Genomic DNA, 18,507 nt, shown 5'->3' with positions numbered 1-18,507 from the left:
TCATGAAGCAATGGGATGTTTGATTCCTCTTCACTCAGAATCATTGCCCTGGATCACACTGCCAAGCATCCTCACTTCAGTTCATGGCAAATGTTAGCTTGGTTTGGAAAGTGCTACTTTTGCTGGGGACATCTGGCTTGAATTGTAACAACCCAGTCCTTGAATAAGGTTGGGTGATCTCTGGAAGGGATAGCTGTATTATAATGTCATGGTGCTCTACTTCAGACTAGTGCACCACTTCGTTAATTGGCAGTTTTTATATCAAGGGTGAAATTGGAATTTTTGGCCTGCACCACCAAAAAATAAGTCCTTGCATTCCCAGAACCAGTTAGTCAATAGCTGTAGTTGCTTGAGCTTGAACTAAAGTTCCTAACTAATTAAACTGAATGACTTTCATATTTTACCTCCAAGCACCTCTGAAATTCAGAGTGCCTATGCTAACAATATAATTACATAATGGCGAACTATAGAAAACAGTTTACTTTCTCCACTTATTTGGGGTGATTTTAATTAAAGTAAGCAAATTCAAGTTTGTATCGTGAGCAGTGTTGCACTTAGTTTGGGACCAGTTCATTATCTTATGGAATCTTAATGGTTGCATGTAAAGTCAATTCTGGTGCTTGCTGGACTGTCCAACGTAGGAAAGTCCCCAGTAAATTCAGACAAAAAGTGACAGCAAGATACAAAAGAGATTTTTAGAGGCATTACCAAAACTTAGTTGAAGTTCCTTAGGTTTAAGGAATACCTGAAAGGAGTAAAGGGAAGTAGGGTTTGGGAAGGATTCCCAGAGCTTGGGACTTTGGCAGCTAAAGTCACAACTGCCAGAAGTGGAGTGAAGGAAGAGACCAGATGACCAAGACGTGGATGATTTTTAACATTTTATGATCAGTTATTATTTTCAAAAGAAAACCGAGCAGCCACGGCACTGGAAGGCTTATACCAATAGGCAGTCTTGATTATTTTATAAAGGTGTTTATATCCAAATAAATCTCAACATTAACTTTTATTAAAGGACACAAATTGTTTTAAATGGCAAAAACCCCTGCCTTGTTGGGGGTGTGATGTGGCAGTGTTGATTTAAGTGATGTTGTCATGGTAATTTTACTGGGTTGGCAATCCACAGGCCCAGGCTCATGTTTTGTGAAGGTGGGTTTATATCACGTTATGGCAGCTGGTAAAATTTAAATTCAACAAATGCATCTGCCATTGAAAGTTAGTCTCGGTGATATGACCTTGACACCTATCAGTGATTGTCATAAAAACTCATCTGGTTCAGTCATGCCTTTTTAGGTTAGAAAATCTGCCATCTTTACTTTAACTGATCCACGATTCCAAGCCCCCTACTGATGTGGTTGACTCTTCCCTGCTGTCTAAAATGGTCTACCAAGCCGTTCAGTTTACAGGAATTGAGGATGGTCAACAAATACTGGACCTTCCAGCGATGCTGAATCCCATGGAAATATGAAGGAAAAAAAATACACCCTCATATCAAGTATCATCTTAAAAAAATGAAATCCAGCTCTTTCTTATGATTTTAGCATCCATTGGCACCTTCAAATACCTAAGGCCTAATCTCTGGAATTCCCTTCATAAATGCACTGCCTTTTCACCCTTCTCATCCTTTAAGAAACTCCTTTAAGAGTCATCCTTCTGATAACTTTTGGTCCACTGTCTTAATATATCTTTGGTAGCAGTCCTGTGAAGTGCCTTGGGACATCTTATGTGATACAAGTTTGTTTGTGATCAGAAATATAAGACAGGTTTAGGACATTCACTTGTGGCTGATCAGCCTCTTCCAGCTCTAGCTTGGTTACTACTCCACTCTTGGAGTTCCAGTGTTGCTGCAATGCAGAATGTCAAACTATTGATTCAACACATGGAAAAAACAAGAATTGTCTGCAGTGCTCATTGTGCTGCTCTACTTCAAGTAGCTTAATGCAACAGTCATACTTACAAGAGGCAACTTAATTATGAGTATCACATCCAGTCAGAAATGGGATGTTTTGAACATTATTACTTTGTATTATACAATCACAGGATGAAACAGCGCAAATACAGAGTTTGTCCCATCATGCCTCTGCACATTATCCAATCAGTCTCACTTAACTACATTTTCAACAACCGCTTCAACTTGGATTTATTTAACACCTTTAGTTTAATAAAGCTTTCTAAGATGATTCAAGAAGTGTCTTACAAGAAGAAAGAGAGAAGAAGAGCCAGAGATGTAGTGTAGCTATTCCAGAGGTCAGAGCCTCTGCCAGCTGAAGGCACCGTCACCAACGGTAGAGTAACTAAAGTCAAGAATTCTTGAGGCCAGAATTAGAGGAAATATTTCAGACAGTTGAGATTAGAAATCAGGAGGGTCAGATCATCGAGGTGTCTGAAAACAAGCATCAGAAATGTAAGCACTCTTCCAAAGTACCCCTTCAACTTTTTATCCAGTTGTCTTTGACATTTGCTGTAGAAGCTGCTTCCACCCACGTTTTAAGCAGTAAACTCCAAACCATTGTAGCTTGCTGCATCAAAGATTCTCAATTCCTCTCTGGTTCTTCTCCCAATTACCTTAATTCTGTGTCCACTATTAATCACACTTTTGCCACTGGAAATTTGTTTCTCCTATTTCTGTATCCAAAAAAGCAAAATACTGCTTACTTTAAAATCTGATTTTTTTTTTAAAACAGCAAGTATTGCAAACTAAATTGTGAACTCCTTTCTCTTTTGTTTTAACTTTGCCTGACCAGCAAAGTGCTTTCGGCATTTTCTATTTTCATTTTTAGTATAGCATCAGCTTACAGTGAAACACTTTTTGTTCTGAGTTGTACTACACATAGAGTTCTTCGTTTTGTTATAATATGACTGTGCTCATCATCTGGTTTCTTGCTCATAGATTGAAAGTGGTGCTGTGTGGAAGCAGGTCTATCAGGATCTAGGAATCCCTGTGATGAATTCTGCGGCGGGTTACAATGTGAAATGCGCGTACAGAAAGTAAGTTCCTTATTTAGTTGTATTCTGCTGGGAATGTTAAGATGCACTCAGACTTCATTTTTTTCACCAAGTGTGGTAGTTTCTGTATCCATCTGACTTGTACAGATTGATAAATTTACCAGGCATCCCTAATATCAGCTGTGCCTCAGTTGATAACACTAGCACTTGTGAATCCGGAAGCAGTGAACTTGACTATGTAAATCCAAACTGATAGTCCACTGTCATTGAAGGAGCATTACATTGTCAGAGTTAATAGTCTCAGACTTACTAATGCACTCAGGACCCTGAGGAGGTCCTGACGTAAACGCATCCACGGTACTTGTGCAGAAAGTTTAAACTTTCAATTGCTGATTTGATCCTGTTCGAATTGCTCCATAATTGGCTACAGTCCAGGATGTACATAGTCCAAGGATGTGCAGGTTAGGTCAATGGGCCTTGCTAAATTGACTGTAGTATGCAGGTTAGGTGGGTTAGCCATGGGAATGAAGGGTTGTCGGGGTGGGATATTCTTGGGAGAATTGATGTGGACTCAATGGGCCAAATGGCTTGCTTCCATATCATACGGATTCTATTGCTGATTTGGGTTGTTTTCCTTATAGCTACCCTGACTTTTACAAAGATTAATTGAGAGCTTTTCATAGCTGGCCTAAAGTGCTGAGCAACATAACTCCAAGTCAGCTCGGGTGTCAAAGCACTCCAGCTGGCACCTGCAGCAACTTTCACCACTGCCTACCTCCCAAGTAGTATTCACCTTCAACTCCCAGGAAGAGAAACTATCTTAAAGGGTGATGGGTGGAGGAAATTACTGTTGGGGCTAGATTAAAAATTTGTGGAAGGGGTGGTGATCACTGTCGGGATGTGAAATGAGGGTCTGAAATAACTGCATGCAGGCTGGTGTCCTGTCACCAAGTCACCTTTTGTATACAGGCCAGCCAGCTCAGAGCCACTCAGCTGAACTGAGGAGATTCTAATCTTTTTTTTATTCTCATTTCCGAATTATATTGGTAAGCCAGAGCTTCCCTGGTTGGCCCAAGTTAACAAACCCCAATCAATGACCTCGTAGTCAACAAGGTCAACTTCGTTCCAGAACTACAGGGTCAATATTAGATTGTGACACGGGAGAGAGGGCAAAGGAGAGATGGTAAATAGGGTGGTTATGGGAGGGTATGACTGCCAGCTGTTGGGGCTTGCTGATCACTGTCAGCTGGAAAGGGGATGCAATCATTGTCAGTCAGTAATGTCAGAAGGGTTATTTCTTTTGAATAGTAATAATACAGATGTAACGCAGTTCCCTCACTTGCATTTTTTGAATCAGCCCTTCAAATCCCCTGGGACTCCTAACAATATAGTGAAGGCGTAATAGACTGCAAATACTTTGTGTCCCTTGTGTTCCAGGCACCCTGTGTACTTGCATTATTTACGCTGTCTTGCTTCAGTCAGATTACGACCATTTTGGGCTCCTTAATTTAGCATAGAAATGATTAACTGCCAGCTATGGAAATAAACAGTAAGAAAAGCAGTCAATAAACTAAGAAAAAAGCAAAGCAGTAAATCCTTTTTGGGACATGTTTTGCAGCTATTGTTTTGCTTCACCCTGCTGACTGTTCTCCAGATAAGAATGACAATTTCCCACAAGACGTAACAAGTGAATTACTTGAAAAGTATCTCAACTTGCTTCTATAATTTGAAGTTTAACTGCTCATCATTTGCACTCAGCAGCCTCAGTTTGGGCAGGTGCTGGTTCTTGAGTGTAATTCTGCAGATGACATTTTGCTACCTTGTCAAGTCTGTGTCCCTCCAATTATTTCTCTAATTCTATGATGTTTCACCTCATCAGCATATTGTTCTACTTCTTTCTCCCTCTCAAACTTATCTCGCTTCCCCTTGAATATATCTGTGCTCATTTGTCTCAACTCCCCTTTACAGTAGTAGGTTCCAAATTTTAGCCACTCTCTGGGTAAAGCAGTTCCTTTTGATTTTCTCTGTTGAATTTATTAATGACTATCTTGTATTAATTATCCCTGGTTTTGAATTGTTTGAAGCATTGCTCTTGCTCTTGTTCCCCTCTCTCAAACCATTACAAAGCTTGACAGTATTGGGTGCCATCTTTACAAGTCATTTTTGAACCTTTTATTGTGCCTTTGTCTTTTTTTTAATATAAAGTGAAAACATTTACAGTGCTAATGGAAAAGGAGTTCTAGCATTTTAATCCAGTGTCAATGAAGGAACAGCATTAATAATTCTCAGTTAGGATGGTGTGTCACTTTTAGGGAACTTGCAGAAAATGGTGTTTTCATGCATCTAATGCCCTTGGCGGAGGACACATGGCTCAGTGATTAGCACTTTTGCCTCTCCGTGCCAGGGGCCTGGATTCACTTGAGTGACTGTATGGAGTTTGGACATTCTCCCTGTGTCTATGTGGGTTTCCTCCCACAATCAAAAGATGGTTAGGAGGATTGGTCATGGGAAATGCAGAGTCATAGGGATTGGTAGGCGGTGCTAGGTCTGGGTTGGATGCTCTTTGAAGGGTTAGTGTGAACTTGATGGGCCAAATAGCCAGCTTCCACACTGCAGGGATTGTATGATGATTGTCCATCCAGATAGTGAAAGTTATAGGTTCGCAAAGTGCTGCCAAAGGAATCTTGGTGCATTGCAGCAGTGCATCTTGTAGACTGTATGCACGTTGCCACTGTGCATTGGTAGATTGGCTGCAAATCCTGGAACTTGTTGAATTTCTTGAATGTTGTTGGAGTTGCACTCATCCAAGCAAGGGTAGCATAGAGATGCATGGGAGTGTCTACTTGCTGCAAAACTCCCAGCCTCTGACCTGCTCTTACAGTCACAGAATTTATGTTGATGGTTCAGTTCAGTTTCTGACCCATGGTAATCCCAAGAATATTTATAGCTCTGCCTTTCATTATCAGTGAGAGGTAGTTAAATCTTCTCTCACTGTGGAAGGTTATTGCCTGACACTTGAAGCATCAATGTTACTTATCACTTAGCAGCTCAAGCTTGAATGTGGTCCATCTCTTGCTGTGTGTGGAGACAGACTGTTTCAGTGTCTAAGTGAACACACAGAATAACATGTGGCCTGGAAGCAGTACCAATAAGAAGGCAGTTAACACACTAAAGGTTCATACAAAAGAGACCTCCAGCGAAAAGGAGGTTAGAGAAAGCACATTTACAAGGAGCTGTGTATGTAAAACACAAAGGATAACATAAAGGGGCAAGGTTTCAACATGAGTTGTGAATTAGACAATTTTCCTGCTCTTCTTTCAATTTTGTGAGTGTCAACCAGGCAGTCTAGTGAGGTCAGCAGTCTCTGAGGAATATGTGCCAGTAGAAATTTTGCAATGAAGAAGGTTCAGTTCAAATGCCTGAGTGATGACCATATCTGATGGAATACAGATGACCATCAGCTGAATGCTGAATTGATTGATTGGCAATGTGAGAGGTTGAGTTAAAGAACTTTGGAATTGCACGTGACCACTGGACTGCTTTCCCAGTCTGTCTTTCACCATGATAACCATTTTTTCTGTGTGAGTGTGCTTGTATATGTGTGCAGCAGAGTAATAAAGGGTTTAAGAGTTTTAACCAGACTGTATGTTGACAGTTTATATTTAATTACCTATAGCTATATTTGATTTATTTTTAAAAATATTTTTGTTAAGTACAAAAATCCTGTCCGTGCATTCTGTCAGCCTGTGTCGAAAAGACAAGTGAGTTGAGGAATTTTACAATTTTTAAAAAGATCTTTAACTTTTGCTACAACTCCGTGAATAGCAGGGAATCCTCCAAACCATTCACCATTCCAGCTTTGAAACATATTACTGTCACTCGGTCAAAATTCTCCAAGTCTCTCTTTAAGAGCTGTGTGAGTCAACCTACAGCACCTAGATTCCATGCTTCGAGAATGCAGCTCACTACCACCATCTCAAGGACAAACGGGGAAGGAAATAAATGCTGGTCAGCCAGTGACACATTCTCCCCATGAGTGAATAAAGCTGTTAGATTTTGCATTTTAGACCCAAACTACCCTGTGCTTTAAACAGTTTTGTCCCATATTTTGCCTGAGATTGGTGTCTTCTGATTTTGGCCCTTTACCAACAGGAACAATTTTGCAATTTCTCATTCACTGCTTTGTCCAAGCCCTCCGTAATATTGAACACCCTCTGCCAAATTTCTCCTCAACTTGCTCTTCTCTGAAGAGAACAGCTCCAGCTTCTCCAATCTATCCATGTAATTGAAGTTCCTCATTCTGTAATGATGCTCTTAATTCTTTTTTTCTGTATCCTGTCTCATGTCTGCATGTCCTACCTAAAGTGTGGCATGCTGAATTGGAAACAGTATTACAGTTGAGACCAAAATGTTGTATAAAAGTTCACCGTAACATCTGAAAATGAAAAATGTGGAAATCGCAGCAGACTCAGCTCTGATGAAAAGTCATCCAGACTCAACATTAGCTAGCTCTGTCCACGGATGCTGTCTAACCCACTGTGGTTTCCTGCATCTTTCATCTTCAATACAGGTTCCAGCATCTGCAGTAATTTGCTCCTTCACTACTATATCCTTACTTTTGTACTATTACCTTGCTAAAATCAAGATACCATCTGCTATGCGAACCGCATTCTCAATCTGGCCTGAGGCCTTCAATCATTTGTATGCACAACCTTGTAAGTATTTGTACTCGTGCACCCTTTCTGGAATTGTATCCTCCACATTCCTTTTACTCACTCTCCTAAAATGGATCATTTCATTTTTATCAGCATTGAATTTCATGAACAGCACAGTGCCCATTGCTTGTCCATGACCTTCTGAAGATTATTACTGTCTTCCTATCAGTGCATCCAAATTTTGTCATCTACAGATTTTGAGATTTTGTGGGCGGCACGGTGGCACAGTGGTTAGCACTGCTGCCTCACAACGCTAGAGACCCGGGTTTAATTCCCGCCTCAGGTGACTGACTGTGTGGAGTTTGCACATTCTCCCCGTGTCTGCGTGGGTTTCCTCCGGGTGCTCCGGTTTCCTCCCACAGTCCAAAGATGTGCAGGTCAGGTGAATTGGCCATGCTAAATTGTCCGTAGTGTTAGGTAAGGGGTAGATGTAGGGGTATGGGTGGGTTGCGCTTTGGCGGGGCGGTGTGGACTTGTTGGGCCGAAGGACCTGTTTCCACACTGTAAGTAATCTAATCTAATCTAATACAGATGATTTTCCTGTGTATCCAAGTCTGGGTCATTTGTGTAGACCAGTGAAGCAACAGTCTTTGTGCAGCTGAGATTACTTTTATTTTTATTATTCTTGGCTTGGAGCTGTAAACCATAGACCATAAGAAGAAGGAACAGGGTTAAGCCCGTTAAGCCTGCTTCACTATTCAATTGCTGATCCAATGTTCCTCACATCCACTTTCCTGCCTTTCCCTGTAACCCTTGATTTCCTTACTGTACACAATCTAGCTACCTCAATCTTAAATATAATCAAGGACTCTACCCAGACAGCTCTCTGTGGCAAGGAGTTCCAAAGAGAAACAACCCTCAGAAGAAATTCCTCCTCATCGCAGTATTAAATTGGCGAAAGAGCTGATGGTGACCTTTGAGCTATGAGCAGCGGCTGGCTTTTCTTTTTGAAAAGTAAAAACAAACTGATATTTGATGGGGACCAAACCTGGAAGTTAATTTCAGGTTGATTCTTGTTCAAAGAATGCTGTGGACGTTCTAGTTCTGGAGATTTTTTTATGCTCAAATAGATGGGAGTTGTTGAACCTTAACTGTGGCTTCATAGGTCTAACAGAAAGAAATCAAATTTTGAACTAGGTTTGATTTTTGTTCCAGTCGGAAAGATTGTGATTGTGAAAACTATAGGACAGAGGTTTGATTGCTTCCTGATACCCTAGCATTGTCAATTTCTTGAAAATTTGGAGAATAGGATCTGTTGAAAGCAAATATTCCTCTGAGCTTCCTGGAAGCTATTTGTGTATGCTGATATCTTTAGACACCATGTGATTCCATGTGTCTGTGATGTTACAAATCGTGGAGTCTGTTAAGTGAACTAACCAGTGAAATCTCTTTTTTTCTTCTAATTTATCCCATTACTGTATCTGTTTTTGAGAGTGGGTGCTAGAATCAAATTAGTAGAGTTTAAATCACAAACATTAATTACATTACTTTGCTTAACATTGTGCTAAAGCCACTGTATTATTCATAAATTGTTCATTCTTTTGTTTAAGCTATAATCTTTGTGTCAATTGTTCTCAAAATTTAATGCTATATAAAGGCCTTAAAACAAAGGAGCATAATTAGGCCATTCAGCCCATTGAGTCTGGTCTGCCATTCAATTATTGCTGATCTGTTTCTTAACCCCATTCTCCTGCCTTCTCCAAGTCTGGTTACAAATCATTGGAGCCAATTTTGAGGGTCGTTGAATGTTTCAATTTTAGTGTTGTAAATACAAAGATAGGGCGGCTGATTTGATTGGCTGTCTGTCTTTGTGTCAGAACACTACTGTCACAACACGGTGGTGAACCCTTCTTTTAACTAAACCAAACACCCTGAAAAGCTCACCTCGCCTCAATCTGTTCAAATAGAAGTGACCGACAACTCCACAAATTCCACTATTTAAAGAAAATAGCATCAATTTAATGTTCACTTTTAGAGTTTAAAAAAAAACTATTTACAACTCTAAGCCCCTCTTTCCCTTAACTGCTTATTGCCTGCCTCCAACTCTATACTGTTCCAATTTAACACATTAAAATTACAGCAACTTAATTTCAAAACCACACAGCAGCTATCGTCTCTGGTATCTTTCTTCTTCTGGCTGAAGATCTCCCTGGGTCGTCGTCTTTCTTTTTACTGTGAAGATGTTTCATATGAAAAGGGACCTTTGGACAGAGAGTGTTTTAATGTCTTGCGTCTTGAGGCAGTTGTCCTGTCTGATTTTCAAAACACCTGCCTTTTGTATATCCCCTAACATTGGATCGTCTCCTTGGTTCGATGTTGGCAAAACAATAAATGCAAACTCAATTGGGGTTTTAGTGTCCTGTGGTGTAATTCGAACTGATTAAATTCGAATTGTTGTCAAAACAGCAACTAACTCTGGTATCTATTTCATAGTAAAATGTTACATATTTTCAATTTTCTAGTATATTCTGCGAGTGCTCTTGTAAGCTCTCAGTGCAGAATAGCATTTACTCTCTTAAAGGTACAGTAAATGCCTTCAGCTCATAACAGTACCAACCCAGGCCCTGCTTCCAATCTGCAAATCAACCTTTCTCCACATCTGTTTCATGTCACACGTCAGCTTTGCATCCATTCTGTTGCTGCCTCTTTTATCCCATGAGCATTATCTTTGCTGATAAGCCTGTCCGTTTAGCAAACACTTTATTTAGTCCTTTCACACCACCTTTACCCCTCATCAAATCATTCACTTAACTCAAAAGCTCAGTCAAAATAGTTCAACATGATTTGCTCTTAACAAATCCATGCTGGCTTTTCGTATCTTATCCACATTTATCCAAGGGTTGGTTCTGTTAATTTTGTTCCAAATTGTTATTGTAAAAGGTTTATTGTAACCAAAATTAAGTGGACTGGCATGTAGTTGTTGGCTTTATCCTTGCTTCCTTTTTCTTTGAACAAAGATGTTTTGCAGTTTGTCAGTCACCTAATACCACTGCTTTCCCTAAAGAAGCTTGGGAGTAGTTAGCTAGTTGGGAGTTGTTTGTTTGGCTGAAAAAAGTTTTTTCTTATTCAGCTAAATCAACCATGTGCCAATCCCACCACCCACCAGCTATGACTTGCCTTTCTAACATACCCTCTTTATTAAATACTAGTCCATTCAGTGTTTCAGTTACCTCCCCGTTCTCAATTGACCAGTCGTTGCAAAGTTTGCATTCAGTACCTCAGTTATGCCTTTGCCTTCGTGGGTGAATTCCCCAGTTGGCCCAGCTTTTACTGTGGTGTGCATCAGGTCGAGGTGATTTTTAAAAAATTATTAATTCACCAGATGTGGGTGTCGCTAGCTAGGCCAGCATTTATTGTCCATCCCTAATTACCCAAAGGACAGTTATGGGTCAACCACATTGCTGTGGGTTGCACTCTATAAAGGACATCATTAAACCAGATGAGTTTTCTTTTCCATGAATCAGCAATAGTTTATAGTCATTATTTGACCCTTAATTTCAGATTTTTAATCAGTTGAAATACCACCGCCTGCTGTGGTGGGATTCAAACCCAGGTCCTCAGTATGTTCTCTGGATCTCTGATTAATAATCTGGTGATAATACCATTGGGCCGTGATGTCCAATGAGGTTGCATTTGATTCTGTCAGCAGATTTTCATTCACAGTGAGAAAAAATTGTCTTTTTGTATTCTTGTCCTTGGAGATGAACCTCCTGATGAACCATTAATTTTTTAATTTTGTAGCTCGATTACTGCACTGAATGTAGAGTCACAGAGATGTACAGCATGGAAACAGACCCTTCAATCCAACCTGTCCACACTGACCAGATATCCCAACCCAATCTAGTCCCACCTGCCAGCACCCGACCCATATCCCTCCAAACCCTTCCTATTCGTATACCCATCCAAATGCCTCTTTAATGTTGCAATTGTACCAGCCTCCACCACATCATCTGGCAGCTCATTCATACATGTACCACCCTCTGCATGAAAAAGTTGCCAGTTAGGTCTCTTTTCTATCTTTCCCCTCGCACCCTAAACCTATGCCCTCTAGTTCTGGATTCCCCCCACCCCAGGGAAAAGACTTTGCCTATTTATCCTATCCATGCCCCTCATAATTTGTAAACCTCTGTAAGGTCTCCCCTCAGCCTCCGACACTCCAGGGAAAACAGCCCCAGCCTGTACAGCCTCTCCCTACAGCTCAAATCCTCCAACCCTGGCAACATCCTTATAAATCTTTTCTGAACCCTTTCAAGTTTCACAATATATTTCCAGTAGGAAGCAGACCAGAATTGCATGCAATATTCCAACAGTGGCCTAACCAATGTCCTCTTCAGCCGCAGCATGACCTCCCAACTCCTGTACTCAATACTCTGACCAATAAAGGAAAGCATACCAAACACCACCTTCACTATCCTATCTATCTGCGACTCCACTTTCAAGGATCTATGAACCTGCACTCCAAGGTCTCTTTGTTCAGCAACACTCCCTAGGACCTTACCATTAAGTGTATAAATCCTGCTAAGATTTGCTTTCCCAAAATGCAGCACCTCTCATTTATCTGAATTAAACTCCATCTGCCACTTCTCAGCCCATTGGCCCATCTGGCCCAGATCCTGTTGTAATCTGAGATAACCCTCTTCGCTGTCCACTACACCTCCAATTTTGGTGTCATCTGCAAACTTACTAACTGTACCTCTTATGCTCGTATCCAAATCATTTATGTAAATGACAAAAAGTAGAGGGCCCAGCACCGATCCTTGTGGCACTTTACTGGTCACGGGCCTCCAGTCTGAAAAACAACCCTCCACCACCACCCTCTGTCTTCTACCTTTGAGCCAGTTCTGTATCCAAATGGCTAGTTCTCCCTGTATTCCATAAGATCTAACCTTGCTAATCAGTCTCCCATGGGGAACCTTGTCGAACGTCTTACTGAAGTCCATATAGATCACATCTATCGCTCTGCCCTCATCAATCTTCTTTGTTACTTCTTCAATAAACTCAATCAAGTTTGTGAGACATGATTTCCCACGCACAAAGCTATGTTGACTATCCCTAATCAGTCCTTCATTTTCCAAGTACATGTACATCCTCTCCCTCAGGATTCCCTCCAATAACTTGCCCACCATGGAGGTCAGGCTCACCGGTCTATATTTTCCTGGCTTGTCCTTACCACCCTTCTTAAACAGTGGCACCACGTTTGCCAACCTCCAGTCTTCCGGCACCTCACCTGTGACTATCGATGATACAAATATCTCAGCAAGTGGCCCAGCAATCACCTCTTTCGCTTCCCACAGAGTTCTCGGGTACACCTGATCAGGTCCTGGGGATTCATCGACCTTTAACCGTTTCAAGATATCCAGCACTTCCTCCTCTGTAATCTGGACATTTTGCAAGATGTCACCTTCTATTTCCCTACAGTCTATCTTCCATATCCTTTTCCACAGTAAATACTGATGCAAAATATTTATTTAGTATCTCACCCATTTTCTGTGGCTCCACACAAAGGCCGCCTTGCTGATCTTTTGAGGGGCCCTATTCTCTCCCTAGTTACCTTTTTGTCCTTAATGTATTTGTAAAAACCCTTTGGATTCTCCTTTAATTCTATTTCCCAAAGCTATCTCATGTCCCCTTTTTGCCCTCCTGTTTTCCTTGTTAAGTATACTCCTACTTCCTTTATACTCTTCTAAGGATTCACTCGATTTATCCTGTCTATACCTGACATATGCTTCCTTCTTTTTCCTTAACCAAACCTTCAATTTCTTTAGTAATCCAGCATTCCCTATACCTACCAGCCACATGTTACCCCCTAAAGTATAAAGGGTCACTTCCTCATTATTGTCTGTGTTGGCTGTTTGCTTGAGTAACTAATCATATAATTGGTAGACAAAGCATCCTGCTTGACAGACTTGACGTTCATGTAGATTCACCCCTTCCACTACCTATGCACACCATAGCAGCTGCATGTACCATCTACAAGATTCACTACGAAATTCACCAAGGCTACTTTGCTAGCATCTTATAAACTCTCAACCACAACCTTCAAAAAGGGCAAAGACAGCAGATGCATTGGAACACCTGCAAGTTCCCATCCAAACTAGTGACAACCTGACTTGGAAATATATTGACATTCCTTTGCTATCGCTAGGTTAAAATCTCGGAGTTCCTTCCCTAGTAGCACTGTGGATGTACCAATATCAAATGAACTGCAGTGATTCAAAAAGGCAGCTCACTTCGCTACCACATTCTGAAAGTCAACTCAGGATGGGCAATGAATGCTGGCCCAACTGCCAAAGTTCACACAACCTGAATGAATTCCAAAAATACAAATTCGGAACAGAAGCCATGCAGCCACGAGGGTCTGCACCATTAAATAAGATCTTAGCTGATTTGTTTGTTTCAAATCCCTCATTCTCATTTATTCCAACAATCTTTGGTTGTTTTCTCTAACAAAAATCAGTTTAACTCCATCTTTAAAAATATTCTGTGACCCCTGTCTCCACCTCCTTCTGAGTCTGTGTTCTAAAATAGTGCAATCTGCAGAGAAAAAGTTCTTCTAATCTCCCTTAAATTAGGGACACCCTTTTTAACAATGACACCCCCTAATCTAACGGTGCAACATCATGTCCATGCCCATCTCTATTTTGTCAAGACCATTCAGGATCTTGTTATATTTCAGTGAAGTTACCATTTGCTCTTTGAAACTCTGGTAACAAGCCAAATCTGTCTGACTTATCATCATAAAATAAGTCAGTTGTTCCAGGTATCAACTTGATAAACGCTGTCTGAATCACCTCCAGTACATTTACAGCCTTCCTTAAATGAGGATAATGAAACTGCATCCCATGGTCCTCTTTCTAGCCTTATCCCTGTTTACAGAACTATTTCAGGTATTTATCTGTTTTTCCTCAATGGGACAGTGGCATCTCCCAACATTTAGAAATGAGTTCTGGGCTCAAATAACTCTTTAAAATTAAGAGAAATACTTCCTAGTAACTCTTCTGACTCTCCATGGCAATCAAAAAATGTCACAACAATGACTTAGCAGAGAAAACAGTCCACCCGAAGACTAAAACCTTTTAAAGACGTTTATAGTAAGCTAGAGACAATAAATAAAAGATGGTTAAGAATTTGAGTACTGAACTAAGGAAACGTTTCTTGCCTTGGCAAATGGCTTAGAATGTGGAACACACATTGGAAGTAGTTGAAGCAAATCACTTGAGTTGATGGGGGAAGAAAAGGAAGTGGAAAGAAATGTTGAGAGTCTAAATAGTAGGTGAAATGGAAGAAAACTCCTGTCGAGCATAGATACCAGTACAGATTATTTGGGGTAATGGTATTTTTCTGTTTTGTACATTGTGTAAATTGGCCCTCCTAGTTTCAGTGATAGTAACCTCCATATTTGAACCGGTCCTTATAACTATAATGTTTACCTATTGTCTTTTACAATCACTTGTGCTGTCATCTTGGAATTATCAACTGATTTTGGTACTGTCATAAGTCCATCAAGAATTTGCAGAATAATGCCAGCTACTGACTTTACTGTTAAGCAAGTAGCAGTATGAAGTCCAACAAATGGCAGGTGCTCAAAATACAATTATAACAGGATCAAAATGAAGACATCCATAAAAGGACATTCCAAATGAATGGTGTGATTTTTTGCTGAACCTGAAGTGGGATATATTGACGGAACAATCTGGAAGAGGAAGAAACTTAGTTATGGTGATCCATTTGTGGACAATTATGTAGGAAACAATAATAAGAGACTTTGAGGATCACTTATGTGAGTTTCATTCCAAAAACAATAGTGTGTTCTGTGTAAATTTTAGTCCTTTCTACTACAATAATATGAAAGAAATTAGTGATCTGTGCATTTAGGGGATAGGGTAATGAACCCATATTATTACTCCTGACTCCACTAGCTTCTCTCCCTTCTCATAAGAAAAAAAAAACTAGCTTCTTCTGTGAGTGATCTCCTTGGGAGACTGGGCAGTGTTTTACCAGCAGCAGCTACACTTGTGGCACTGTCGAGATCAGATGCTTTCTGGTCTCTGGATGACCATTAGCAGCTGGAACTTCCTCAATCTGGGTCCTACTTCCAGGTAAAGGCCTGCCAACAGCCAATCGGTTACCTGATAGCTGGAAGATCTGGCATACCTTTCTATCTATACAGGCCATGGCTCCCTAATCCAAACACACTCGTTTTCAGACTAAGATGATCCCGAGCATGACATACCTTAAAGTAAACTGCAGAGTGACATGCATCATGAGATAGATTGTCCATGTAGGGGGAAATAGTAGTTCAAAGGCCGATAGCTTGTTGGGTTTTCAATTTTGCAATTGGTAGAGCAGCTAAATAAAAGTTGACATATTATGATCAATGCGAGTCCTATGATGGTCATCTTGTAACATGATCTCACTGAGAATGGATTTTTCAAATGTAATTTGAAACTTGAGTATCCATGCTGAACCTGATGTGCAACCAAGCAGAAAGAATCAAACAAAATACAGAACTAGGCCATTCAAACCATTGAGGTTGTACTGACATCTTGAAACAGCTATCAAACTAGTTCCATACCCAATTTTATGGCCAACATTTACCCCTCTCCCAACATTACTATAAATACTTATCTGGTCTGTGTAATCTTATGTTCAAATTTGCCCCTGTGTTTTTTATGTTACAAAATGTACTACTTAAAGTTGTGAAAAGTTTGGAAATGCAAGTTTTTATTTACTTCCAGTCTTCTATGTCACCAGGTGGCATTAAGCAGTTAGTTGTTCCTGCAATCCATTGTAACTAAAAATCATCTGTCGGGCAGGTGGGGAGGAGCAACTGATGTGGGTTTCTTTCCTGAAGTAATTTAGAACCTTGATGTTTGTTTTCCAGATACTTGTGCGGTTTTGAGGACTATTGCAAGTCAGCTAACATTCAATTTTCCACATCCCTGCAAGACAATGTTCAAAAAGAAAAAGAGAAGAAAGAATGTGAAAAAGATCATGGCAACCTTGATCATAAAGAGGAGAAAGAAAAGGTCGAAAATGCTAAACGAGCAACAGTTGAACTTGAAAATGAGAGTGAATGCAAAAGCATTCATGATGATGATGATGAGCTAAAGGATCAGGAAACAAAATTGCTGAAGGTAAATACTGAATAATGTTTAGTTTCGTTCTTGTGTGTTGGATATGACATTCTGAAATTGCTTCAGAACACTTAAGTGATCTGGATTTCCTTTAAATTACCTCCCCTTAAAGGTGATGATGACAATTGACAGCTGTTCCTTTTAATCTTCAGCAATACAAATGACCGCCCTTCAGTTAAATGAATGTGTTAAAATGCTGTAAATGTGAAGAACAAACAAAAGCTGTGATGTTGACTCAATTTTGAAATACCTAATTATGGAACTCCTCTTCTTGGCTAGAAGTACTGGGGTTGTCTTGCTTATATCAGGGATTTTAATGAATATTTAGTTGCAGGATTTCAAATCATGAAGAGTTATGACAGAGTAAGTAGGGAGAAGCTGTTTGAGGTGGGAGAAGTGTCAGTCATCAGAAGGCACAGATGTAAGGAAATTGACCATAAAAAAAGTACATTGAGGAATATCCCTTTTGTAGCAAGTTGTGATGGTTTGGAATAAAGGCGCATGAAAACAAATTCAGTACTAACTTTGAAATGGGGACTAGATAAATACTTTTTGCAGAAGAAGTTGCAGAGCAATAGAGGAAGGACTGGAGAGTAAAGCTAACTAGAGCACTGCACAATATGCCATCCTCCTGTTTTGTAACATTCAATGAATCTATGATTGACAATTTTAGTTAACAGTATGAGGAATAAGAACAGGAGAAGACCATGCAGCTCCTTGAACCTGCTCTGCCATTCAGTATAATCAAGTTGATCATTGGCCTTGCCTCCACATTCATGTCCAACTTCACTTCTGTCTCTTAATAACCCTTGATTCCTTCAGAGACCAAAGATCTGCCTTAGCTTAAAATATATGGCTGTTTGAGGTCAATACTACCACTAGGTGGAGCACTCAGTGTCAATGCACAGAAAAAAATGTTCCACTGTTACGTCACTGCCAAGCAACTGTGCAGCAGCTGCCTCTGATCAAGATTTACTCTGTGTATTTACAATGCAAACACTGCAGTGTTCCTGGTGATGTTAAGAATGGGGTTGCTATGATTAGGTGGTAGGCATAGTGATGTCACTTCTCATGCTCAGATGCCCTCAGATTTCCCATTTTGCACTTGCACACAATGGTGACATCAATTGCATATGTGCAGATATGCCGGTAGTCCTGGTGCTGGACACTGATGTCACAGTGTCATAGATGCATGGAACTGTATGTATTTGGCTCCTGGCATCAATCTTTAATGTGGCTGTTCATTTTCAGCATTGGGAAGACAGGCTCTGTAGAAGTATTAAATAATAGAGCATCCACAGCCCTGTGGGTAAAGAATTCAGAACCCTCTGAATGAGGAAATTTCTCCTCGTCTGTTTTAAGTGTTTGATGCTTTGTCCTGAGATCATTCACCTCTTCTAGCTTCCCAGTGAGAGAAAACAAAATTCTGTTATCTATCCTGGCAGGTCCTTTCAGAATATTTTGTTTCAATCAATTATTGTTGTTCTTCAAATCTCCAATGGAAACATGCCCAACCAGCTCAACCTTTCCTTTTATAAGACCATGCTTTCATCCCAGGAATCCACTGAATGAATATTCCCTGAATTCTTTGCAAGTATATGCTTACTTAAATATGGAGACCAGAACTGTGCATGATGCTATAGTGACAGTCTTACTAATTCCCTGTACTGTAAAGACCAACATTCCATTTGCCCTCCTAATTATTTCAGTAT

At 40.3% G+C, this 18,507-nt stretch overlaps 1 protein-coding gene across 3 annotated transcripts in view; it reads left to right on the top strand.

The window, feature by feature from the left end:
- The window catches only part of arid4b (AT-rich interaction domain 4B), a 176,414-nt gene that overhangs the window by 118,388 nt on the left and 39,519 nt on the right, over nucleotides 1-18,507 (top strand). For all 3 annotated transcript variants that reach the window (XM_072559297.1, XM_072559304.1, XM_072559288.1), the window contains 2 exons: nucleotides 2,888-2,985; nucleotides 16,543-16,795. In XM_072559297.1, coding sequence (XP_072415398.1) covers nucleotides 2,888-2,985; nucleotides 16,543-16,795 — 351 coding nt within the window. The remainder of the gene's footprint in view (nucleotides 1-2,887; nucleotides 2,986-16,542; nucleotides 16,796-18,507) is intronic.

This window comes from Chiloscyllium punctatum, chromosome 3 (genome assembly GCF_047496795.1).
Source record: "Chiloscyllium punctatum isolate Juve2018m chromosome 3, sChiPun1.3, whole genome shotgun sequence".
Classification (NCBI taxonomy): Eukaryota; Metazoa; Chordata; class Chondrichthyes; order Orectolobiformes; family Hemiscylliidae; genus Chiloscyllium; species Chiloscyllium punctatum.
Note: the sequence above shows the minus strand (reverse complement) of the source record. Positions and strands in the feature narration are given on the sequence as shown.